General features: G+C 42.5%; 1 protein-coding gene across 1 annotated transcript; it reads right to left on the bottom strand.

Moving 5' to 3' along the window:
• Window positions 1–2,507: 2,507 nt before the first annotated feature.
• On the bottom strand, window positions 2,508–10,251 carry LOC127042796 (guanylyl cyclase inhibitory protein-like). Its single transcript, XM_050936174.1, is given in 7 exon segments — window positions 2,508–2,617; window positions 3,007–3,139; window positions 4,331–4,352; window positions 6,358–6,415; window positions 6,418–6,456; window positions 9,963–10,039; window positions 10,088–10,251. Coding segments are annotated over 7 exon segments (603 nt in total).
• Window positions 10,252–27,034: the final 16,783 nt, after the last annotated feature.

A 27,034-nucleotide genomic window follows, 5' to 3' on the forward strand; every position in this document is an offset into this window, starting at 1 on the left:
TAGCAAATGTAAGACTATAAAACAAACTACAAAGCTGACTGCAATTTCCATCAATTAGCTATAAATATTACAAATTAGCTTTGTAATTAGAACTAAAGTGAGGAAAAAAAGCAAAGGTGGGAAAGATATGTTGAATTTCCAACCAGGCATTCAGGAAGTATGGGGAAAGTTATGTTGTTGAGCAAAAATGAAGGACAAAGATCATGAAGACAGAAAAGCCACAGTTTATTGGGAACTAAATAGAGTTTGAAGTATAAATGACCTACGCGGGTTAGTTTTGGTTTTGCCAGACCCTATTCGTCAGTCTTTGATACTGCAAAAACATGATGGGTTTTCCCTTCACACCCATCCAGTAATCTGGGGAGGTGGGAACACTTGGATACATTATTCTAATTTGAGCTCATCTAAATTTGAAATGAAAACTTCATTAAATGGGTTGCGGGGAGGAACTACTTGTCTCAATCTATGACATTTGCACTCAGATGCACCATATGGTTTTAAGGGGGCATTGTGATCATCTAGTCTGACTTCCTGTGTAACACAGGCCAGAAAATTGTGATTCCTGGATGAAGCCAAACAACTTGTAGTTGGACTCTGGCATATCCCTTAGGAAGACCTACAAATGGCAGAGAACTTACTACATCCCTTAGTAACTTGTTCCAATGGCTAAACACTCCAGCTTTTAGAAGCTTTCTAATATCAAATATCCCCTTTCTGGTTTAGGTACTTGTAGACCATAATTAAACCATCTATCTTATTCAGTATCTGAGACACTAAATAGATGAGCTCTTGTAGTGTCACAGGCCAGATTGACACTACAGACTTCAACATAGCTATACTGGTAGGTCAGTCCCTTGATTAGATGCAGCTATACCGGCAAATCTTTGTATTTACCAATATAGTTTATTTTGCTTGGTGAAGAGGATGGTTTTACTATACTGGCCCAAAGCACAGGTTTGCTGATACAGCTGCATCCACATTAGGGGTATGGAACGGCTGCCGTATGAGGAGAGATTAATAAGACTGGGATTTTTCAGCTTGGGAAAGAGACGACTAAGGAGAGATATGATAGAGGTCTATAAAATCATGATGGGTGGGAAGAAAGTAAATAAGGAAGTGTTGTTTACTCCTTCTCATGAAAACACAAGAACTAGGGGTCACTCAATGAAATTAATAGGCAGCAGGTTTAAAACAAACAAAAGGAAGTATTTCTTCACACAACGCACAGTCAACTTTTGGAACTCCTTGCCAGAGGACATTGTGAAGGCCAAGTCTATAACAGGGTTCAAAAAAGAACTAGATAAATTCATGGAGAATAGGTCCATCATTGGCTATTAGCCAGGATGGGCAGGGATGGTGTCCCTAGCCTCTGTTTGCCAGAAGCTGGGAATGGGCGACAGAGGATGGATCACTTGTTCTGTTCTGTTCATTCCCTCTGGGGCATCTGGCATTGACCACTGTCGGAACACAGGATACTGAGCGAGATGGACCTTTGGTCTGACCCAGTATGGCCGTTCTTATATAGTATACTCTGTTCCTATACTGGTACATGGCTCCTAAGATAGACATAGCCTCATCCTAAGGTATGTTTGCCAGGCCATAAATCATTCTTTTATAAACCCTCTGAAATTAGGGTTAAGCATAATCCTATTCCCAGGGCCATGCAATACTCAACATTCCAAGAGATTTTTTTGTCAAATTGTGCAGCCAAGGTACCTATTCTGACACACAGTCATTCACCAAGGGAATAAAGAACATGCAGCACTCTGGTTTTATCATTGTTTAAAGTTTTGAAGGAATTGTTTTATTTTTCTCTTTGCACTGGGTGAAACTTACTCCTATTCAGAGGGTGAGTACTAGCTGCACAATTTAAGCATTATATTGAGGGCTTAAGTGGGATTTTAGGTCACTGGTACGTGTTGTGTTGGCTCCCTGCACAGGAATCTATTTCTCCTGTTAAGAACTTTATGGCCTAGAACGTTCTGTATGAGCCAGTTTTCTTGAAGGGCAATGCAAAGCACTGAATTTGTAGCTGATTTAAACCAGTAATACAAATTAGAGCATGGGCAATTATATAGGTAGGACCCAATTCCGATCTCACTTACACCAGTGTAAATACAGAGTAAAGCCACTGAAGTCACTGGAGTTAAACTGATGTGAATAAGGCATCTATCCCCTGTGCAAAGCTGTAACCAAATTCCATGAATACAAATTACTTAGAATTCCGTACCTGTAAAGAAAAAGCAGCTTATATTCTCCAGATTAGTACAATTAATATCAATTGACAAGGTAAATTCAGATTGATTCAGCTTTTACTGGTAGCCCATAGGTAACCCACAGTTTTGTGGCATGAGCAAAGCCTTGTGACTGGAGGGTACAATATTCTATTTCATTGTGATAATATTATCCTTCAGTCCTACTAGGTTTTTGCAGGACAGCACATTTGAACTTTTGCTTTACTGCAGCTATTCTGGACAAATATTTTCACTCAGAACCTTTTTCTAAACTCAGCTCTGAGGTCTTTGGATCTCAGCTGTATTTGGATCACATTCCAGCCTTTCTCTGATCCAGTTGTCCTCTAGAGGGCCCTCAATAAATTCCTAGAGGCTGATCAGAGCTAGAGAGAAAAATTCTATATAACGTTATTATTAAATCTCTCCATCACTTCCCACTGCAGTATGTTAACAGTACTTTAGGTTATATAGTTGCATTTAATCCTCAGCATTTGATACACTGTTCAGATATAATTCCAAGAAAAAGTACAATATTGTTTAATCTATGGAAAGTTCTGCAAATAAAAGGGAACAGAGAAATGTGTTTTTGTACAATGGAGCCCCTGACCTCAGTTGGAGGCTCTAGGCACTATTGAGATACAAAGAATGTATGACGTAATATTCTGAAATTTAAGAAAACAGGGCAAAGATACTGCCTTGAATATCAGCAATGAGCAAATTTTCTAGGGAAGAAATAACCCTGATGCTGAGCTTTTTTGTTTGTGCTACATACTGTCTTTGTCCAGTATGATATATATCCCATTGGTGCGTCGTTCTGCTGTCAGCAGGTCTAACTCTGTAAAACAGGCTGCTAAACTCATTTTGTCCACAGCCTGCACAGAACAGTTGTTAATAAAATTTGTTTTCTGATTAAGAAAAGACAAAAACTCAATCTAGATGTATAAAATAACAAATGTTTTCATAGGTGGCCAGCCCACCCACTCAAAAGGCACAAACAAAAACACTTCCCCCTCCTACTTCACCCCCCAAAAAATACCCAGGGATTTGGCACCAACAAATATTGGTGCCCGGGTGGCAACTCTGATCACCCACTTCTCAGACTGGCCCTGCTTGGCATCTGTTCTGATATTAGTGATTTGAAATAACAGAAACATCTGCTGCTAAATTTTGGACTGGTGTCAAAAAGTTCAGTGTAATATAGTGGACTTGGGATTTATTTTTTATACCTCTACACATGGTTCTGCTTCAATATTTTCTCCCAAGAAATAAATAGCATTGACTGGCTGTCTTTTTCATACATTGCATTCCCTTCCCTATGTTATGAAATGTAGTCTTGTAGTTCCAAGATTGTTGTAAATTTGTTAACGTGCGTGGAACTGAAAAATAACTGAAGCAGGCATACTTTATGAACAGTATCCCTCTCTGTAGCTCACATGTGTGACTGTAAAATATGCAGTATCATCTGATTGGCTTTAAGTATTTAGATTGTTTCTGAAGGACATTCCTGAATCTTCAAGAAGGCACTGAGGTCTAGTGGATTAGGCCATGAGGATTCAAGAATCATGCACCAGAATCCAGATTCCAATACTGACTTTCTTTGTGACCTTGAACATGGTACTTGACAGGGCCACCCAGAGGATTATGGGGGCCTGGGGCACTTTGGCAGCAGGTTCCAGGAGGAAGGACCCCCCTGCCACAGGTCTTCAGGGCACTTCTGCAGCAGGTCCTGGGACGGAAGGGCTCCCCGCCACCGAATTGCTGCCGAAGACCCGGAGTGGAAGAAGCTCCTGTGGCCTGGGCCCTGTCAGATTTTTCCGGGGCCCCCAGAGCGAGTGAAGCACCCTGCTCCAGGGGCCCCGAAAAACTCTTATGGGGGCCTGGGGCAAATTGCCCCACTTGCCCCTCCCCCAGGTGGCCCTGGTACTTGACCTCTTAGATGGGGACATTGAGAATCAATAATATGGAGATAATCATATTTGCATACTAAATAATGGGTCAGATCACTCCGTCTCAGGAAAAATCCAAAGTTCCTTCCTTCTTGCCTAGATTCCTCAAAGAACCCGTGAGTGCTGGAGGCTGAAACATCTGCCCATTACACTGTGGGAAATCAGTAGCTCTCTAGAACATAAGAACGGTCATACTGAGTCAGATCAAAGGTCCATCTAGCCCAGGATCCTGTCTTCCGACAGTGGCCAGTGTCAGGTTCTTCCAAGGGAATGAACAGAATAGGTAATCATTAAGTAATCCATCCCCTGTTGCCCATCCCCAGCTTCTGGCAAACAGAGGCTAGGGACACCATCCCTGCCCAACCTGGCTAATAGCCAATGATGGACCTATCCTCTATGAGTTCTTTTTTGAACCCTTTTGTAGTGTTAGTCTTCACAACATTTTCTTGTGTGAAAAAATACTTCCTTTTCTTTGTTTTAAATCTGCTGCCTATTAATTTCATTTGATGACCCCTAGTTCTTGTATTATGAGGAGTAAATAACACTTCTTTATGTGCTTTCTCCATACCCGTCAAGATTTTAAAGGCCTCTATCTATCCCCCACTTAGTTGTCTTTTTTCCAAGCTGTAAAGTCCCAGTCTTACTAATCGCTCCTCATATGGAAGCTGTTCCATACCCCTAATCATTTTTGTTTCCCTTTTCTGTAACTTTTCCATTTCCAATATATCTTTTTAGAGATGGGATGACCAGATCTGCACACAGTATTCAAGATGTAGGCATACTATGGATTTATATAGAGGCAATAGGATATTTTCTATTTTATTATCTATACCTTTCTTAGTGATTCCCAACATTCTGTTTGCTTTTTTGACTGCCGCTGCACATTGAGTGGTTGTTTTCAGAGCACTATCCACAATGACTCCAAGATATCTTTTTTGAGTGGTAGCAGCTAAGTTAGACACCATCATTTTATATGTATAGTTGGGATTATGTTTTCCAATGTGCATTACTTTGCATTTATCAACATTGAATTTCATCTGCCATTTTGTTACCCAATCACCCAGTTTTGTGAGATCTCTTTGTAACTCTTCACAGTTTGCTTTTGACTTAACGATTTTGAGTAGTTTTGTATTGTCTGCAAATTTTGCCACCTCACTGTTTACCCCTTTTCCAGATCATTTATGAATATGTTGAATAGGATTGGTCCCAGTACAGACCCCTGGGGGGACACCACTATTTACCTCTCTCCATTCTGAAAACTGACCATTTATTCCTAAACTTTGTTTCCTATCTTTTAACCAGTTACTGATCCATGAGAAGACCTTCCCTCTTATCCCGTGACAGCTTACTTTGCTTAAAAACCTTTGGTGAGGGACCTTGTCAAAAGCTTTCTGAAAATCTAAGTCTCTGTCTCCAGCCTGGCTCCAGGACCTCTGTTCTCTGGGTGTCTAGCTTCATTACCCCAGAACCCCTGTAGGGGAGCTCCACAGAGAAGGCAACTGAGTAGGGCTAGTTAGAAATTTGCCATCAGAACTGTTTTTTGCATGCAACGGTGTTTTTGACTAAATGAAATGCAGAAAACTTCAAGTTTTTGCTGAAACAATAAAAATGCAGCCAAAAAGCAACGTTTTGTTTATAATTTTATTTATTTTTTGATGAAAATTAAATTTTGTTTTCATCAATTTTCCACAGGAGAAAAAATCCATTTCCAACCACCTCTATGGCTGGGGCTGTACTGCCTTGATAGTGTATTCGCCATGTGGCTGCGTGTTCAGTGCACTCATTCCCTTGGTCTCCCACTCCCTTGTAGGCCTGGCGCAGCAGAGGGCTCTTCATCTAAAAGGGCAGACTCTTGTTCCACACGGAAAGGTCTGGCCTTTGGGAAATGTGACAGGTAACCTTTATGTCAGAAAATCCCGGGGGGGGTGGGGAGGAGCGGGGAGGAGAGAATGGGTGAAATATTTCACCCAGTTACAATTGTAACAGAATTAACTCCAATTTTGCCTTTTATGAGAAGAAAGTAATCATCAGGCTGAAAGAGCAGTTAATATAACCTATATGCAGACCCTAATACAGCAAAGCGTTTAACATATGCTTCAGTCCATCCCTTGCTTAATTGGACCTAAGCATATATTTAAGTGCTTTACTAAATTGGACCCTAACAAGTTTAAACATACCCTATACAGCCCTTCATAATTTCCATTTCCAGCAGAGTGATAGCCCCATTTTTGTCTCCTGCAGCTTGAAGGAGCATTTTTGCTTCTCTTCTGGGATTCCTTATACCGGTGTGCTAATGGCTGTAACATAGCCACTAGTCCATACTAATAGAACATTTCAAAGGAGTTAGATTATATTTGATCTGATGGTTGTTTACCTGTCCTACTTAGCTTCTTTTAAAGGGTTTATGATGTATCCCAAAGGTTACTGGCATTTAAAGAAACTAATGAAAAATGCCCACATAAATGACATGACATTTCAATAATCTGCACTCAGATTTTCACCCTTATGGCTTTCTGCTGCAGTGAGACAGTTTAAATATGCCCTTTAATGATTATTTAGGAGTAGGCTATTCAATTGGAGATGAAGGTATGACCTTATAAAACATTATAAATATATTAAGAACATTTCCACACTTGCAGACATCTGATCTTCTACATACAGCATGTGTATACATCCATAGGGAGACAAGGTGGGTGAGGTAATATCTTTTATTGGACTGACTTCTACTGGTGAAAGAGACAAGCTTTCAAGCTACAAGATTCTTCATCAAATCTGGGGCACACATACGCATGCATGTCAATGTTTTATGCCAGCTATAGTTAAGACTATGTTGAGGCTTTCATTATAAATTCCTTCTTTCAACATTTGTTGCATTCTAAAAGATTCTCTTTTGGGGCTCAAATTTTCTGTGGTCAGCCTCCACCCAGAAAGGACTATTTCTGGAAAGCTGAAGCAAAATTTTCTCAATCTGTCTTTGAGTTAGAAGAGTGAAAGAAAAATCCATTATATGAGGATTACACAGATTATATGTAATCTTTAAAACATCTGAATTTTACAATTTGAAATGTTGTAGGCCCACCTCTGAAGAGCAAGGCTGGAATTATCAAAGAATCCTAAGGGAGTTAAACAGCTAATTCTCATATCAGTAGGAGCTGGTTACCTCACCCTTAGGCCAGGTCTACACTACAGACCTGTAGCGGTAAAATCACATTGCTCAGGGGTGTGAAAAGTCCACACCCTCAAGCAAAGTAGTTATACCAACCTAACCCCCCTTGTAGAGAGTGCTATGTCAGTAGAGTTGGAGCATCTTCGCTTAAGTACTACAGCGGTGCAGCCCTGCCAATTCAGGGCTTGTCTACATCACAAAGTTGCAGCGCTGGTGAGGGGGTTACAGCGCTGCAACTTAGGAGGTGTACACATCTGCAGGGCATCACCAGCGCTGCAACTCCCTGTTTGCAGCGCTGGCCGTACTCCCGTTTTGTCTCGGGTGTAGAGGATCCAGCGCTGGTGATCCAGCGCTGGTAATCAAGTGTAGACACTTACCAGCACTTTTCTTGACCTCCGTGGAATAAGCAGGTATCCCAGCATACCTGAGGAAGCCTCTGGTAATCAAGCTGGTCTCCTTCCCCGGTTTGCTCTCGTGTTCCCCGAACCCCGAGCAAGCTGGTCTCCTTCCCTGCGGTTTGCAGGGTGGTTCCGGGAACGCGAGAGCAAACCGCGGCGAAGCTGGTCTCCTTTCCCGGTTTGCTCTCGCGTTCCCCGAACCCCCGAGCAAGCAGGTCTCCTTCCCTGCGGTTTGCAGGGTGGTTCGGGGAACGCGAGAGCAAACCGCGGCGAAGCTGGTCTCCTTCCCCGGTTTGCTCTCGCGTTCCCCGAACCCCCGAGCAAGCTGGTCTCCTTCCCTGCGGTTTGCAGGGTGGTTCGGGGAACGCGAGAGCAAACCGCTGCGAAGCTGGTCTCCTTCCCCGGTTTGCTCTCGCGTTCCCCGAACCCGAGCAAGCTGGTCTCCTTTCCCGGTTTGCTCTCGCGTTCCCCGAACCCCCCTTGAAGCCGCCCAACAGCGCTGCAGTGTGGCCACATCTAACACCACTTGCAGCGCTGGTTGCTGTAAGTGTGGCCACTCTGCAGCCCTGGCCCTATACAGCTGTACTAATACAGCTGTAACAACCAGCGCTGCAAAATTGTAGATGTAGACATACCCTCAGTGTTTTAAATGTAGACCTGCCCTCAGACTCCTTTGAAAATCCCAGATTAAGTTCTTTCTTTCTTTACACAAAATGACTGAGTTGGAAGCATTTATATTCTTAGTCTTCATTCATGCACAGGAGTAATTTTATGCTAATATTGGGAACTCCAATACTAACTGCAGAACTAAAGTCTGTCTCTAATGCAGAGCCAGTATTAATGGGCTGTGCACTGAGAGAAGGAAGGGCGAAGGATTGGAGAAGGAATCCTCCTCCAGACAGCAGAGTGGCACCTAAGATGTTTCATAGCTGCTAAAGCAGGCCCAAGGCCTTGCTTGATCACTACGCCATTCTGGAACATTCAGTGGCACAGGTAGCCCGGTCCTGACCTGGGCTTCAGATAGTGCAATGAGTCTGACAGCCTGCTCAGAGTTTGCCACCAATTCACTCTTGTAGTGGATATCTGTATGGAGTGTTTTCAGGAGAGTTGGATGATAAATAGGAAAATTAGTATGTGAAAATTAAATTTCAAAGTTCTTCCCATTTTGCAGGATTCCAAATGGACCCATTTCTTGATTTTTTTTTTCAGAAAAATGTCTACTGAATTTTTTTAACTGAAATTGTTTTTTGAAAATTTTTGTTTACCAAAACCCAGTTTTCTTTACAAGACTAAGTTTTTTGGCAAACTGAATTTTGTGATGACAACTTTGAAAACTTTCTATAGGTATCTTTGGAAAAGTTTAACAATGGACAATTTTTCTCAAAGATTTTTTGATAAAAGGGCCACTTTAATATTTTAAAAAATTGTTCAAGAAATTTTCTATCATCTCCGATTTTCAGTATAGAAGACTTCCTTCACAGGCAAATTTCAATGCAAAAACAGATTCTGTATTGAATTCTCTATGCTGCCAACTCAGCATTTGCAAGCTCAGTGGGAGAAAGGCTCCCTCCTGTGGAATTTATAATCTCTGCAGCTTTTCTCCTGCAAAGCACATAAGATTTTATTTCCTTTATTTTATTTTCCTTTCTTTATTTTAAAGTTGGCAAAATTTCTGAGACAGCCCAGAGTTCAGGATGGGTGGATTCAAGAGGCCATAATCAAATGGCCATTGATCTTGAAACCTTAGGATGAAATCTTGGCCTCATTGAAGTCAGTCATCATTAGGATGACCAGATGTCCCAATTTAATAGGGACAGTTCTGATTTTGGGGTCTTTTTCTTACATAGGCTCCTATTACCTCCCACCCCCTGTCCTGATTTTTCACATTTGCTGTCTGGTCACCCTAATCACTGTTGATTTCACCCTTGGCTTTGGAGAGGTGGCTTTGGGAGGCCTTGTCTAGGGATAACTATGTTCAGAGATCCTGGGTTAAGATCAGCCATGTTTGAGAGGTTTTCATGAAAGGCAAGCTTGTTTAGAAGGTGTCAGTTGAGAACATTTGGTTTAAGGAACATGGGTTTGGAACCTTTTACTTAAGGAAAGCAGCATTCAGAAGGCATAAACAAACAGAAACACCCTATGTATCTAAAGATATGGGGAAATTGCATCTTATTACAGAACTATACAGTAACAGACATTGAATTAAGTTCACATTTACCAATCCTTCTCACAGGAAGATAACGCAGGCTACCCACCTCAAGTACAAAATCATCTTTCATCCCTATATCAGCAATTCTTTGATAGATATCTAAAAACATCTATACACCCTCTCTTCCTCGTTACTGTCCAAAATACAAATCAGTATATTCTGAGGATATTCCAACTGTATACCCACAAAAATGTGGGTTATTTCTGAACTCGTGGAGTGTTATCCATCCATTAGGGTGTTCATTGACAAATTTGGAGGAGGGGGAATAAAGAAGTAAACTATAAGTAAATGTGTTCATTGATAAATGTTACCATTTTATGTAAGACTTTCAAAGACTATTCGGGGTGTTTTTAAATACATTTTTGCATTTTTTGTTTTAATGATTACTTCATTTGCAAGATCATTTCTTTGATTCCAGATGATCCATTTGGTGCTGTACACATTCCAAGGTCCCAGTGTGCTCTGGTGGTTGTGTGATGATCAGAAATCTCTGACAAAACAGAGTCACTCTGAAACAGCAAGCTGTTAGTGTTTTATCTGCATTACAACACTGTGAGGTTACTAACTTATCCAAACCCAGAGTTTATAGTAATAAATGACTTTCTCTTAGCAATCTGAAGTGGAGGTGTAGCTGCATTAGTCCCATGCAATTAGAAAGAGGCAAGGTGAGTGAGGTAATATCTTTTATCGCCCCAGCTTCTGTTGATGAGAGACAGAGCTGAAAAAGAGCTCCCTGCAGCTTGAAAGCTTCTCTTTCTCCAACAGAAGCTGGTTCAATAAAAGGTACCCTCATCCACCTTGCTTCTCTTAGCAAAGCAACACTGCACATCCATTAGACATTGATGAGCTTTTTCTACCTGCAGGAATAGCAGCTCCCCCTGTGTAGTATATTCTAGGTGCATCTGACCCATCACTAGGAGAAGAGATGAACCACTCTAGTAACTAAATTTATTCTGTACATCTGTTAGACTTGCAGGAACATAGCTAACAGGTAATGATAGAAAATGGGTATTGGCATTATAGAACTCTAAGCAAGGATTAGGTTAATCATTCCATTTAAATATAATGTACTGTATCTCCCTCCTGGAAGGTGATTATTTACTTTCCTTTGCTGGCATGGCAGAATTATACATTACAATCTTGCTGCAGAGGAACAAGTCAGACTACTGAGTCATAGAAACAATTGGGACATTACAAGCTTTCTCAAGAAATACATTTTGAAAAGCCATTGACTTCAGCGGACTTACTCTACATTTACACTAGGGTGACAGAGTGCAGAGACGGGCTCAGTTGTCCTTTAGGGTGTAATATTGTTCTTTAATAAATGAAATACATTAATTTCCCCCTAAACACAAAGAAATCTGCTCAAAAGAGACCATAGGCTGAGTGGTTGTATTCTGTGCCAGAAAACCCCCCACTGGGGGAGTTCTGGAGGCAGTGGACAGTTGGGGAAGCTGACAGAGGGAGGAGGGAGCGAAGGCAGTGCAGAAGCCCTTGGTTTCCAATGGATTGTCCAACAGCCTGGTGGTGTGACAGATTTTCATTACCAATCTGCCTGAGCTACAGTTGATCAGTCTGGGCCACAGGATCTTTTCAGGGAGAAGATGATGAAGCACACCAAGGGTCTAAGTTTTAAAGTTTTATTAATAAAATAATAAAATAAAGCAGAGAGTACTGGGAATGCTCCCCTGTCACTCAGGGGAAGAAAGAAAGCATTAGAGCCCCAAGCCCTAACCCACTTTCATACTCACTCACGCACTACCCAAAACTGGCCAGGCCTGGGTGTGACGTAAAAAGAAGAGGGGGAGGGGTGGACAGGAGTTCTTGCCCTGGGCCCAGGCCGTCCGGGAAATCCACTGTAATCTCCGAATTGCTCCAGCTCTTGGGAGGGTTTTAAGTCCTGGGTTCCTTTGCAGGTATCGTCATCCAGGGCCCTCTGTGCCTGGTGCTTTTTGTACCAATCCAAACAGGATTGCTGTGGCCTTCCCTGTTTCCCAAAACATCCCAGCTCCGGAGACTGTTTTCCTTTCTGTTGGCCTCTGCTGTTGCTTTCACTGTTCTTGTTGTTATCTCTGCAACTCTGTGTTTCATTCTCTTCTCACAGCTGGTCGGAGGGGGGGCATGGATTTCCTCCCTTCTGTCTTGGCAGATAGCAACTGGCCTTGGTGGGAGTCAATTTCTTATCTTCAGTCTGAGCTTGCTAGCTACAGTGTTGAGTTAACCCATTCTTCTTCTTTCCTCTGCCCCCCTTGGCCTCTCGGACTCTGTAAGGAAACTTCCACTCTCCACTCACACACCTTTGACCCTCCCCAAAATGCTTTGCGATGCTTGCAACAGCATTAGCAATATACAGTGCTGATCTGCCTTCCCAGGGGACTCCCTAAGGGGAGTGGGCCATTGGATTGTGACACTGGGTTCTGCAGTTCTGCCAAGGGAATCTTATGGCACCCCCTACCAAGGAGGCAGAAGGAGTGATTTGTCCTCAAGCTGAGAATCTTGATATCACTGTCAACCACACTTAGACCATGGAAAGCCATTTATCAGCCAATATAGAAATGTTTTTTCCAGGCACTGAATTTATGTAAGTGATGCTTTAATTAAACCTGTGATAACCTCTGAACAGCCATGCATGCCTTGAGACCACAGTACCCTATTAGCAGTTTCTAAATCCCCTACGCTGCTTTGGAAAGCTCAACTGTTGTAATTTAATTCAGTTTTGTTCTTATGCAGCACCCTTGTCAAAGTATGCACCCCCACTCTGAACCTTAGTGTCCAAAAGATGGGGTACCTGCATGAACCCCCCTAAGCTTAATTACTAGCTTAGAAATGGTAGAGCTGCCACCACCCAAAAATATGGTGTTTGGGGGCACTTTCTGGCCCCCAAACCCTTCCCTGGGGACCCCAAGACCCAAACCCCTAAACCCCTTGGATCTCAAAACAAAGGGAAATAAACCATTCCCCTGCTATCTTCCTCCCAGATTCTCCCCTCCCTGGGTAACACTGGGAGATTCCTGTGATTCAGCTCCTTGAATCTTAAAACCGAGATGAAATTCATCTTCCCCCCCTTCTCTCCCCCTCCCAGACTGAGGGAGAGACAGTAATCCTAACACAGAGAGAAATCAGGCTTTTCCTTTCTCCCACCAATTCCCTGGTGAGTGCAGACCCCTCCCCTTGGGTCTCACACAAGAATAAAAAAACAATCAGGTTCTTAAAAAGGAAAACTTTTAATAAAAGAAAGAAAAAAGTAAAAATTGTCTCTGTAAAATCAAGATGGAAAATGTTACAGGGTCTTTCAGCTTATGGACACTAGAGAGAATCCTCCCCCCAGCACAAATACAAGTTGCAGCAACAGAGATACAACCCTTCTAGCAAAATACACATTTGCAAAATAAGAAAATAATTAAAAGACTAAATCGCCTTTCTAACTGGTACTTACTAAATTGAACAGAAGAGGCTGTTTCAGAAACTTGGAGATATTTGCTTACATGTCTGGTCCCTCTCAGAACCCAGAGAGAACAAACAAAAAACCCAGAAAGCACAAACAAATGCTTCCCTCCACCAAGATTTGAAAGTATCTTATCTCCTGATTGATCCTCTGGTCAGGTGTTCCAGGTTTACTGCTAGTTAACCCTTAACAGGAAAAAGAGACATTAATCCTTACCCATCTGTTCATGACAACCCTTAGTACCGCAGTAGTGATCTACTCTGCAGTATATAGAAGTTTTAGTCAGTCAATCACTTTTCCCTACCTTAGACCTTTCATTTGAAAGTTCCTCTTAAAAATGTAACCCTTTCCTGTCAGACATAAGTCAACTTTTACACCAGAATAATTTGTGTCTGTCTTCATTTCTTGCAGCTTGGAAATTATTTAAATTTTTTATATCTCTGAGTTGTTTAGATGTTTTTCATTTCTATGTCAAAATGTAAAATTAGAATTTACACTTAACTGATATGGATGGAAACTGTTAACATTATTTTCCAGAGAAGATTGGAGGCATTTCATTCAGTTAAATCAAGCAATAATCTTGAAAGCCGGGGTCATTTTTTGAACATCAGTATTAACTATCACACACACACACACACACACACAGAGTGTTTGCACATGGAAAGTTTCTTCCATTTGAAAAGCTTCTACTGACTTGAGAAATTCCTTATTCTTAAAAGTTGTGATCCAATGCCTGTTGAAGTCAATGAGTCTCTCCTTGGACTTCATTGGGTGTTCAATGAAGGCTCAAAGTGGGAATGCTGATAGAACTGGTAATACCTTTCAAATGAGAAATTTTTAGGTTCACCCCTTGTATGTTGGTGGGTAAGTGTGCATGTATACAATAGTTCTTCTAATGTACAAAGAAAAGACAAGAACTCGGCTAAATGTATATTTTAAAATGTACTTATGCAACTCTCAGTAGCTCCATAATGTAAGTTCCATCTGTCCGTGGCAAAGTTGCAGCCTGTCCAGTTCTTGATCAAAATAACAGTAGAAAATTAAATCTCAGTATTTATACTTAATGCAAGTAAATTCACTTTATATACTGTACAAACTGAAGATTAGTGTCAGCCTATCAAACATTCAGTTCTGTGAAGTCAGATGCACCTGTAGAATTAGATTTCAAGTAGATAATCTGCTCAGAGTAACAGCTCTCACTGCAAATATAATTACTCCTGTCTTAATCCATTTTAATTAGGTGAGCAAAAAATAGGTAGGCCAGTTTAGTAAACAAACCTTGATAAATGTAATCAAGAAAGACATTACTCCAAAATTACTAGCTAATTTTTTTTTATTTTTTTTATTTTTTCTGCTATTTGGTAGAGTAAGTTTAGCCTGCTATTTTTAGTTAGAGGTAAGAATACTTAACTGATAACCTGCAAGATGTAACAGTTTTCCTGGTAAATGAGTTCTGCCACACCAACTTTATTAAATTCTAGTCAATATCATGTATTTGTCACAGGCTTGAACAGGTGGGTCAGTAATTTAATTAAAATCAAATTGGATATGGAGATTAGGCATTAGTTAATTCTATTTCAATTATGGTTTGCAATTGGATTAGAAAGCATATTAATAGCTGGGTTATATATAATGCATACAATGTTCAAGTGAGCTAATGTAGAAGTTAAAAATTCATGCATCAAAACATATTGAAAATAACAATATGATCAGTCCTGAGCCTTTTTAAAAAAATTGGTTTAAATGTTGACTGTGTTTACATAGGAAGTAAAAAGAATTAACAATCCTCTCTAGAAAGAAAGAATAATTGAAAGGCTGCATGATCCAATGAAAAGGGCACTTGACTGGGACTCAGACTTGGGCTGTGTCACTGATCTGCCGGGTGACCTTGGACAAGCCACTCTGCCTTTCTGTGCCTCTGTTTCCTCATTCTGTGCAGTGTCTATTATAGGCAGGGCTGGAAGCTATGCCCATTATTAAGGGTGCCCTGACATTTCCCATTATGAGACTCTGTTTTCAGTTATAATGTTGCCAAACTTTTGCCAGTCAGACTGAAATTTTACATTCCAGGTGTATGCCTTAATTTGGGCATTTCCTAACTTTTGAGTACTTGACGTTGCAACCTTAATGTTCTTTTAATTGGAGTGTGGGGCGAAGGGAAAGAGCGAATAATTTAGGCTGCAAGCTCATTATGTTTTCAGTATCTGTATGTACAGTGCCTAATATGATGAAACTCCAGTTGTGGCTGCCACCACTAGGCAGTATTGTAATAAGAAAACATCATCACAGTTGATGGACGCTTGGACACCTTGTACTGCTTGTAGACAGGGTCAAATCAGCACAGTTGCCCTAGTCATTGGCTACAGGCAAGGAGAGTACACAATTCAATGTGGAGGCCGACCGTGTGTTCAAAGATGGTTTTAAGCCACCTTTTCTCTTCTTTCTCTCCTTCAGTGGGCATAGGTGGCGAGTTCCATACCCATGTGGTGCTCGGGCACCAGCAATATTCAGAGCCAGGGGCCCAGCTCCACCAAAATTTGGGGCCAGGGCGGCCCCCCTCCTCGTGGCCCCAACTTGCTGCCCCCACCCCCCGCTCGCCTTTCCTAGGCCCCAGAGCAGAGTGTCTCTGTCTTTGTCTCCTCCATGCTGCTTTCCTGCAGCAACTGCTGCTGTAGGGTCCTAGTGCCCCCCATCTCACTGCCAGGGCAGCCTGACTCTGAGCCAGCCCTTCCCCCTCAAACCCTTCCCTTTTCCACAGCCCCCCCCAGTCACTGCTCCTGCCCCACGCTGGGCAAGGACGTAGCCCCATCCCTCACCCCCAGTGAGGCTACAGTCAGGGGCAACAGCAGGGGAGGAGGCGCACGCAGCACCCCCCGGCACCCACCATGGAGGAGGTGAGGGAGATTCCTGGACCTGAGAGGGGCCATAAGAGCACCTGCAATGACAGCGGTGGAGGTCAGTGTACTGCTGGAGGGGCAGAAAAGGGGGGCTTCTCCCCCAGAGCTCACTGCTGCCAGCAGGGAAAGGGCTGGGGGCAGTCCTACTCTCTGGCCCCTGTCCCAAAGCAGCCTGCCTGCACCCCAAACTCATCCCCAGCCCTGCCCCACCCCAGATCCCACACCTCCAGTCAGAGCTTTCATCCCCCACCACACCCTCAACCTTCTACCCTAGCCCTGAGCCCCTCCAGCACCCCAAACACCTTATCCCCAGCCCCAGCCAGAGCCCTCATCCCCCCACACTCCTACTCTCATCCTGAGCCCTTCCCACACCCCAAGCCCCCCCCATTGCCAGCCCCAGACAGAGCCCTCACCCCCTACACCTGTACTCTCACCCTGAGCCCCTCCCATACTCCAAACCCCTCATCTGCAGCCACACCCCACAGCCCTCACCCCACATCCCACAGCCCTCACCCCTGCACCCCATCCCTCTGGATCCTGCACCCAATCCCCTGCCCCAGCCTAGGGCCTGCACCCCAGACCTCCTCCCTCACACAAACTCCCTCCCAGAGCCTTGGGCAGGTGGGGGGGTGGAGTTTGGGCAGGGGTGGGTTCTGGGCACCACCAAAATTTCTACAAACATGCCACCCGTCAGTGGGTAATCACCAGAACACAAAGAAGCCCCAACTATACCCTTTTTGTCAATGATCATTCTCAGCCTCCATCTCTCATTCCAACTCAACTCCTCCAGCCAGGACATCTGCATCACTTCTCCTAACCTTCTCCAAACAGCATATTGTTCCTCTACCATTCGTGACTGACATGCTGTTGCTGCAATGCCCAGCTGCTAAACATATGCCCATCCAGCCTCTCTTCATGGTTTTTCTGTCTGTGCAGCTCCCTGCACAACTTCTGATATAAGCCAGCTACCTGCCCACATCCTTCTCCAAAATTGCCGCACCCTAGTCCTGGATCTCATGAACCTGTGGTTTTACAGACCTGCCTATAGTGCTGTGCAAACTCTGCAGTAGTCACTTGCAAGCCATGCAAGTTCATGCAAACCATATCATGCAGGCTAAATTCACGTGTTGACAATGTGTCACTTGATGATATGAGTTCCATAGCAATTGTGCTCTAGGAGAGAGTAGTGATAAGAACACTGGGGGCATCTGTGCCTGCAAGCTCTGAGTCAGCATCAGAAAGAATGGGATACATTCATGCCATTCATTGTCTTCCTGGGAATGACAAGTGAATTCTGCTTCTTTATAAACCATATATAGGTTGGAGGGGTTCACAGGCCCATACAGGACACCTGCACAAAGACCCTTTTACAGGTATCAGTGACTTCACTTCCTGAAGATCCCACAGAGATGGACAGGCCACCCAAACACTCTGGGGGGAGGTAGGGGAGGATGGTAGTTGGAAAGGGTGACTGGAGGAAGGATGTGGGTGGATAGTGGTAGGTGAACAACAACATTAACACAAATTTGAAATTGCTGTCTTATCCTTCCACTGCTAGGCCTGATTCTCCTCTCACTTCAGTCAACCTGCCACTGGACTAGCTCTTTTAACTTCAATGACTCCTGAGTGACACTGGCATAAGTCAGAGCAGAATAAGGCCTCTTGTCCATCACTTTGTTATCCTTTTGGCCTGATTCCAACTGCTTAGGCAGAAACACCCTAATAACAAGAGAGATTTTCTAGGGAGTATAATACTGATAATTCCTATGCTTCTTCATATTCTCTCTCTTCTCTGGTGTTTGGATCCAATAAAGGTCATTCCAGAGGTTAATTTATATGGATTTATGTGACTTCCGGTACTTAAATTGCAGTTAACCACATTTTCAAATCGCAATTTCAAGCAGCATGATGTAGTCTTGGAACGTGTAGCTTGACTTGGCTCCATTTAGCTGGTTCTTTCTACAAACTATTAAATTTCTAATAGAAGCCTCCTGGCTTTGAGAGGAATTTAGACCATTCATGACCTCATTTCCACTGTCTCTCATTCAGGCTAAATTTAAATCTAAGTACCCTCCTGACGATTATCATTTTAGCTCAGGTCTTTCAATCCATCACTCTCTGATGACCTGCAAGAAATGTTGAGATTTCTTATTTCAATCATGACTTATCACTGCTTCTTTTATGTAGGAAATTATGGCATTTCTGCTCAAAATAAATCAACCAAAGGAGACTGAAATTCCTGTCTTCACTGGCCCCGGACATTTCAGTCATCTTTAATAAAAAACATATTTTATCCTTATTTCTCCTATATATATGCTGCTTATGTTAACTTTCTCTTTTTCATGCTGGGAGCCCCTGGATTGCTTGTAACATTGCTGTACGCAATAGATTAGTTTCATTCCTGGTCCCCTCATTGTCCAGTCAGGAGATACTGCAATGTCAGCACCATCATTTCTCACAGAGGAATAGAAAAAAGGATTCCCAGTTACTAACCAAACTCCTCCTCTTTCCTCTCCAACTTTCCTCATTCTCCTGTTTTCAGTCAGTGCTGAAAGTATCAACCCCCAGTCCTGAGTGACAAGGAGGATGGTAACTTTGACTCTTTCCTCTCCCTTACATCCAGGCCCTCTGTTTCAATGAAACCTAAGGATATGTCTACAATGGCGCTGGAAGGTGTAATTTCTAGCTTGAAGAGACACAGTCACTAGCTCCAGTCGAGCTAGCCTGCTAAAAATAGAAGTGTAGCCATAGCGACACTAGTGGTTGAAGGTGCTACTCACCCAAAGTACATACCTATGGGCTCATACTTGAGACAACTAGCCTGGCCCACCACTCACACTGCTGCGGTTACACTTCTATTTACTCCTTCCAGCTCTAGTGTAGATAAATCTTAAGAAAGGGGGAAAAGCTGTGAGCAAAAGCAGTCATACAGCTGAATTTTCATACCCTTGTATGTGGCCAAGGGACTTGGAGCCAGCTTGTAGAACTGAGATGGGAGAGGGCCTCAGAGTCCACAACCATGCTGATCCAGCATTATAAAGACTTCTGAACAGAGGGAGAAAACCAACATCAGATATTCTTACATAGGCCATGAGTTCTCAACCTTCGGGTCATGACCCCCAACAGGCGTCAAAAGAATTACAACGGCTCTGCCCTTCCTAGCTATGGAAAAGACATAGCAATACGGGAAAGTTGAAAACCGCTATTGTAGTCCGCAGGTTAGTTGCCACGGATTGCCCATGGGCTAGCAGGCAGATTAATTACATAGGCTTGATACAGGAGGAGGGTGACTTTCACTCAGTCTGAATTGCCACTGCAGGGAAGTTTTCCATGTGGTGCAATAGGAATTATGAATCACATAAATTAAAGATAGAAAAAAGTTGTCATAAACAGATAGTTAAGGGTTAATGTCTCTTTTACCTGTAAAGGGTTAACAAACAGTGAACCGGACACCTGACCAGAAGACCAATCAGGAAACAAGATACTTTCAAATCTCGGTGGAGGGAAGCCTTTGTTTGTGTTTTTTGGGGGTTTTGCTTTGTTCTCTCTGGGTCCTGGAAGGGACTAGACAGGCAACCAGTTTTCTTGCCAATCTCCCTGCTACAGTCTCTTATATATTCAGAATAGTGAGTATTTTAGTAAGAAAGGTGGTTATAGTCTTTTGATTGTTTCTGTATTTGCAAATGTGTAGTTTGCTGGAAGTATTTTTTAATTTTATTTTGCTGGGGGGAGGCTTCTTTCTAGTGTCTATAAGCTGACAGACCCTGGAACTTTTACCATCTAAAGTACAGAGACAACTTTTACTTTTTTTCTTTCTTTTTATTAAAAGTTTTGTTTTTTAAGACCTGTTTGATTTTTTTCTCCTAGTTAAGGCTCAGAGGAACTGAGTCTGTACTCACCAGGGAATTGGTGGGGAGAAGGGAGAAAGAGCAGTGGGAGAAGGGAAAGGTGAATTTCCTCTTTGTTTTAGATTCACGGACTTTGAATCTGTATTGCCTCTGGGTGAAGGGAAAAGAGGAGGGAGGGGAAGGTAACATTCCTCTCTGTGTGGTGATTCAAGGAGTTTGAATCACGGTGATCTCCTAGTGTACCCAAGGCAGGAAAGAGCTGGGAGGAAGGAAGGAGGGGGAAGGGAAATGGTTTATTCCCCTTCGTTGTGAGACTCAAGGAATTTGGGTCTTGGGGTCCCCAGGGAAGGGTTTTGGGGGGACCAGAGTGTATCAGGCACTGGAATTCCTGATTGGTGGCAGCTTATCAGATCTAAGCAGGTAATTAAGCTTAGAGGAATTCATGCTGGTACCCCAACTTTTGGACTCTATGGTTCAGATTGGGGAAAGATACTATGACAAAAGTCCATCCCTCTTCTCTTCTATTAATGCAGAATTGTTTCCCACAAGACATTATCTCGTGCATTGTTCCGTCCAGTTTTAGATGCCCTAAAGTGATAGCCTTTTACACATCCCTTGAAAGACTATGCCACAGCCTAAGAGATCTCACTGTCAGGAAGCTTTTCCTGATATTTAAGCTCTAATTTCCATGTATTAATTTCATCCTATTAATCCTGATTATCGTTTTGTTTACTGCTCAAATAAAAACTCTCCATCATTGCTGTTTACACCTTTCAAATATATGCAACTGTTACAATATTACCTCCTTCTTTGTCAGCTCTTAGACCCTGATCCTGTAATGGATTTATTCAGGTCGGCCTATCACCCCTAATGGGAATCCATTGACTTAATTGGGAGTCTACACAAACAGACGAGTTTAACTATGCACCCTTCTTTGCAGGATCAATCAGGGTCTTAGTGAAATTACACATTTCAGAACTTGGGCCCACTTTCCTAAGCACAGCTAAACAAGGGGTCTCTATGCAGTGCTTTACACAGCACAACTAAAGACTTAAACATTAAACATAGCAGAACTAAGGCGTTAAACATATTTTCACATACAGACACTGCTTATTAAAATCAGCTATTTTATAAAGTAGTTTTCGGCTTGCAGATGTAAATATCTTTATACTTTTTCATAAAGAGACCATGCCACTGATTTTTAAAAAAAAGTTCCATTAAAAAAAACTACTGGGATTCTGTATACATTATTCTAAACAATAACCTTTCTCTAAGCTTTTTCTGAACCCCCTTTATAATTGTAGCTATTTTCTGTTAAATTCCATAGAAAGAGTTCATTTAGTAAGTAGGAAACCTTTTCTCTCACTGGACCTTGTCCATAAGGGATGTGAGTGTAAATGTTGAGACATGCATCAACTTTTTATGAATTACCACTGTGACTATTAATCAAACACCACAACTCCCTCCCCTCTCCCCTCACCAGAACATCTGCTGTGGCTCCTGAGACCCAGCATTCTTTATTACATGCAATGACTTTTTAAAAAAATTCTCTACAAACTGATATAAGTAGAACTTGGAGTTTTCTTTTAACATTTGTCCTAGATTTTATGACATTTAATATGCACTCTCCTCATTTATTTTCTAGTTCCAGAAGCTTTTTTTTTTTTTTTTTTTTTTTTTACTTTTTTTAATTATAACAGTTTAGTATGTACAGGTAACTACACTGCATTTAAAAAAAATCCTGAAGTTTACTTTCAGTTAGAGAGACTCATAATGCAAACCCCAGATCCAAATATTCCTAAACTTATAGTGGATTGTCTCCATCTCCATGTTCAGATATATATTCTCAGACTTAGCGGTTTCATAGTAGCATTTCTATCTAGTATGGAATTGTAGAAAAGCACCAGCCCTCCACCTCTTCCCATTCTGTCTCTCCTACATAGTATTTTTACTCTTCAACAGGTCATAAGCATAAGCTCCCCTACTCTCCTGCATAACTACTTTAAGTCCCACTTAACAAAAGTCATCTGTTTAAAACCCTGCCGTTGATACACCCTGTACCTAAATGCAGACTATCAAATCCAAATAGTCCTCTCTCATAACATATGGAATTCCAGTGCTCCTTGAATTCAAATCACAGTTGATGCCTTCACTGGTATCATCCTTCTCCTTTCTTCGTGCTTGTCAATGGAATGATCTTTGAGAAGATTACGTGCTATGCTCCTCCAATGCCCTGAAGACATTTTTGGTTCCATCACACCTTTCTCCACTGATGTCAGTTGTTCCCATATTAATTCCATTCAATGGTATGTACCAGTATTTTTAAGGCTTGCTCTTACTCTTATTGTGGCACACTTTATTCTAGCACCCTCCCAGCAGCCTGCTTTCCTTTGTTTACCTTATCTGGACTGCAGGTGTCATGGGCTATGTTCCTCATTATGGACAGATTTCTTTGTGAATACTCTCTGCCAGTGCTTGCCATGTGTTCTTCAGTTGAGCTGTTCTTAGTTTGATCCTCCTCCTGTCACATCAAGGGCATGATAGCTATTGTTGATATCAGATTAAATGGTGCCATCCATATTTCCCTTCTTCTCCTCCTACAGCTTCTAATCTCCTTGACATCTCCATCTTTCTTCATTTTCCTACTCTGCCCCATCCAGGGCTGGTGCAACCATTTAGGTGAACTAGGCGGTCGCTTAGGGCGCTGGGATTTAGGGGGCGCCATTTTCTTCAGCAGCAACCACGGCGGCCGGATCTTCGGCCACTCCTGTCGCCGCCAGCACTTAGGCAGATGGAATTGGAGCAGGGGAGCATGGGGAGGGCCGCCTGCAGCAAGTAAGGGGGGGAGGCGGCACCATTGGAACTCCCTGCCCCAGCTCACCACTACCCCGCCTCCTCCCCAGCACGCCGTGGCTGCTTCACTTCTCCCACCTCCCAAACTTGCGTCGCCTAAGCTGATTGGCGCCGCAAGCCTGGGAGGCGGGAGAAGTGAAGCAGCGAGGGCTGCTCGTGCTTGTGCATGGAGCAGGGGTGAGCTGGGGCAGGGTGGGTGCCTCAGGGCGGAGGGGGCACCTCAGGGCAGATAGAGGGAGCTGCCGTGGAGGGGGCGCCTCAGGGCAAGGGGGTGGGGGTGTGGTGGGGGAGGGGGGCGCAAGGAGGAAGTTTTGCCTAGGGCGCGAAACATCCTTGCACCAGCCCTGCCCCCACCTAATGTATCAACCTGCCATGTCTCACCGGATTGTTCCCATTGGTGTCTCTCCATTAAAACCTGCTTTGTTTTTATCAGGGACTCCAGCTTGTGTTCAGGCTCCTACAACAGTTTTGCTGATTTTTTTTCTTCTCACAACAGTGTTATACTAGTGCAATTCTATTGATTTCAGTGGAGTTGCTTTTGCTTACACCAGTGTGCGAGGAGACTGAGGCCTCTCATCAGCAAATAAGGAACCAAGCCTCAGCAAAGGGCATGTTCAGACTCACTGATCAATCTGTCTCAGGGTTTGCCATTTGGTTTCAAAATTAATATCATACAAGTACATATGTAAAAGCAAGATTATCCTCACTATCAAAATTTCATTGTCCATGTCCAAAGTAAGAGACCCAACAGTAGAAAATGGGAATAGGCAACATTTTAGGCGACTTTAACTTCAATCAGAGATTTAATTCAGGAAGTAAATCTTGATGTATTTTAATTTTGCTTCTCAGTAAGATCCGCCAGATATATCACTGCTGCATAACATCCCTCAGCAGGGAAAATGACTGAAAAACACAGTCCCATTTGTTTTCACTTTACAGCGATTGCCAAGTAATAATGGAAGCAGTCATAAACAACATCAGCTTTAGAGAGCACAGTCATCAAATCGACATCTGTTTGATTCATGTCCATGCCCCCAGCCCCGCAGGTTTCTCCTCCTTAGGGCTGTGGTTTGCCTGGAGCCACGATAACCATGTGACCAATTCAATGCTTTCTCGAGGACTAAATTGTAGTCTTTCAACACAGCTGTGCATGACCACACATCCCAGTTAACATTCCCACATAAGAATACAAGATTTTCAGCATGTGTATGTTTACATATGAATACATACATGTGCTCATATATGAGGAAAGGTGTCACTTCACCCGCTGCTAAAATCCACCAATCTCAGAAAGCAGAGCACAGCAGCAGCTTACAAAGGCCACAGTGGCACTGCACAGCAACTAGGACAGAAAATGAAGAAAAATCACCCCAGAAAATTGAAAGGCACCAGAAATTTAGATAAGCAGAATATAAATTACTTGAATGGGACTGTGGCCATGAATCATCCACCAACACTGCTATTTTTATGGAAAGTAATACAGAAATTTGCAGTCAGATTTTCAAAACATTTTTGCGTGCGCAAGTCTGTTGTAAATGAAAGCATTTATGTATACATTCAGCACTTGTACATGCAAGTATCTTTTTGCCTGTGCAAAATCTATTTGCATGTAGGTACCGTAGTGTGTCTGACTGGGTCTCCAAAAGGAGTTCCAAATAGTTCTCTTTGAGTGAGAAGATGATGACTATGACACTGGATCAAAAAGGGTAGAAGGGACATACTGGGGAAGCTCTTTGGCACTCTAAATCAAGTGCAGAGGACTTATAGACTCATAGACTCACAGACTTTAAGGTTAGAAGGGACCATTATGATCATCTAGTCCGACCTCCTGCACAATGCAGGCCACAGAATCTCACCCATCCACTTCTATAACAAACCCCTAACCTATGTCTGAGTTACTGAAGTCCTCAAATTGTGGTTTGAAGACCTCAAGCTGCAGAGAATCCTCCAGCAAGTGACCAATGCCCCATGCTGCAGAAGAAGGCAAAAAACCTCCAGGGCCTCTGCCAATCTGCCCTGAAGGAAAATTCCTTCCCAACCCCAAATATGGTAATCAGTTAAACCCTGAGCATGTGGGTAAGACTCACCAGCCAACACCAAGGAAGGAATTATCTGTAGTAACTCAGATCCCATCCCATCTAACATCCCATCACAGAACACTGGGCATACTTACCTGCTGATAATCAAAGATCAATTGCCAAATTAATTGCCAAAATTAGGCTATCCCATCATACCATCCCCTTCATAAACTTATCAAGCTTAGTCTTAAAGCCAGATATGTCTTTTGGACCCACCATGGTAAAACAAGTTAAGTAAAGGTAATGTTCTGCATATTCCACAGCAACATTCATTTTCATAATTATTGTACAGAAGTATTGTTGACTGAGGGAAAACCTGTAGCAGAGTTTTTATAACAGAGTTATAGACCTACCAGGAATAGAGGGTACACAACATGAAACTCTCAGTTAAACACTTGGCCCCTGGAATCCCAGTAAATAGCAAACACTGCTCATCTAGAATCCTTTTGTGCAATCCATTGTGACAGGTAGGGTATGGGCAAGAAATGTACATAGCTGCCTTCCATTCTGTTTGTTGGAATGAATATTCTATTTTAAACTGCTCCCTTGGTAATAAACAAAGTCCAGGAGCAGCAAAGCAATTATCAGCAATGGTATTCTGAGGGATCAATTTGGCCACTGGCTGGGAGAGCACAGCTTGAATTAGAATAGCAAACCTGGTCTAGCACTATGGCAGACCTTGCTAATTCATTAAATAAATTCTCCAAGGATGTTCTACCAAAACAAATTAGAAAGATTCATTGGGCACCATGGACCACATTCATTCCTGATTTATCTCTGTTATCCCCAACGGCACCACATGAGGAATAAGTTTGGCCAGATATGTTCCGATTTCCAGGAGGTGCTTTTACAGAGCTCTCTATTCCCATCTGGACTTATTGTTTAAAGTTGATAAAGAGTCATGGATGGAAAGGTGAGAGACACTGTGGATTGAAAATGCTCTGAAAGAGGAAAATGTTGTACTCAGCTTCACTGAGCTAAAAAGAAGCAGGATACAGCAGTGACAGAAATTGGAGCGTCAGCATTTTTTATTATTTATTTAAATAATTCCAAGAGTTGGTAATAGAAGCAACACATCCAGATTTGCATCAGATATTTTAATGATATTATTTGGGAACCACAGCAAATCATGAGAAACAATGTATTGGCACAGAGAACTTCTGCCATTTAGGTCTAACACCTGGGCTAACAGATGGCAAGTGACACAAAACTGATAAATATAAAGGAATAAATCCAAGGAGAGGGAGAAGAGGAAAGAGCTTGAGCATATTGATCAAGCAGCGTATATGTTGAAAAATCCCCAAAGTTTCACTTCAGTTTGCAGATTGTCTGGAGTAAGGGAACTGGGTTCCAATCATTTTGTTCCTAGTGATGTTGTCATGTTTAATTCATTATTGTATGCAAAACACCTTGAGATCCTTGGATTGAAGACCTTGTACTATGCAAACTTATATAATTAGAATGCAATCAAAGGAGAGATCATCACTGCACAAGGTGTTCTCTAATCAATGCATTTCCACCCCAGAAAAAATGAGTCTTGTATATCTTTATGTGGGCGGATAGGGAGGGAGGAGAGCGCATAATTTAGGGTATAGACTGTTGGAAGTTTGGAAATATTGAAAGAGGTCAGCGAGACTTTTGTTCAAAGTTCACTGTCTCTCATGATAACAGCTGCCTTCCTCTTGGTTCCTGCATTTTATTCCACAAAAATTTTTCTTTTGGATGAAAAGCCATTTTCATTGAAAAAGCTTTCCCATAAGATCTTCAAAATAGATTTTAAGGTGCGGCTGCATTTTGGTTTAAACTGAACGATTCTGCACCACTCTCTAGTCTAGGGTGTAAACCATAAACACTACCAAATGGTGGGGGGGGAGGGAATGGTTAAAGCACTGGATTAAGATTCAGGTGATTTGGGTTCAATTTCCAATTCTGCTACCAGCTTTCTATATGCCCTGGGGTA

This window comes from Gopherus flavomarginatus, chromosome 1, assembly GCF_025201925.1.
Source record: "Gopherus flavomarginatus isolate rGopFla2 chromosome 1, rGopFla2.mat.asm, whole genome shotgun sequence".
Classification (NCBI taxonomy): domain Eukaryota; kingdom Metazoa; phylum Chordata; order Testudines; family Testudinidae; genus Gopherus; species Gopherus flavomarginatus.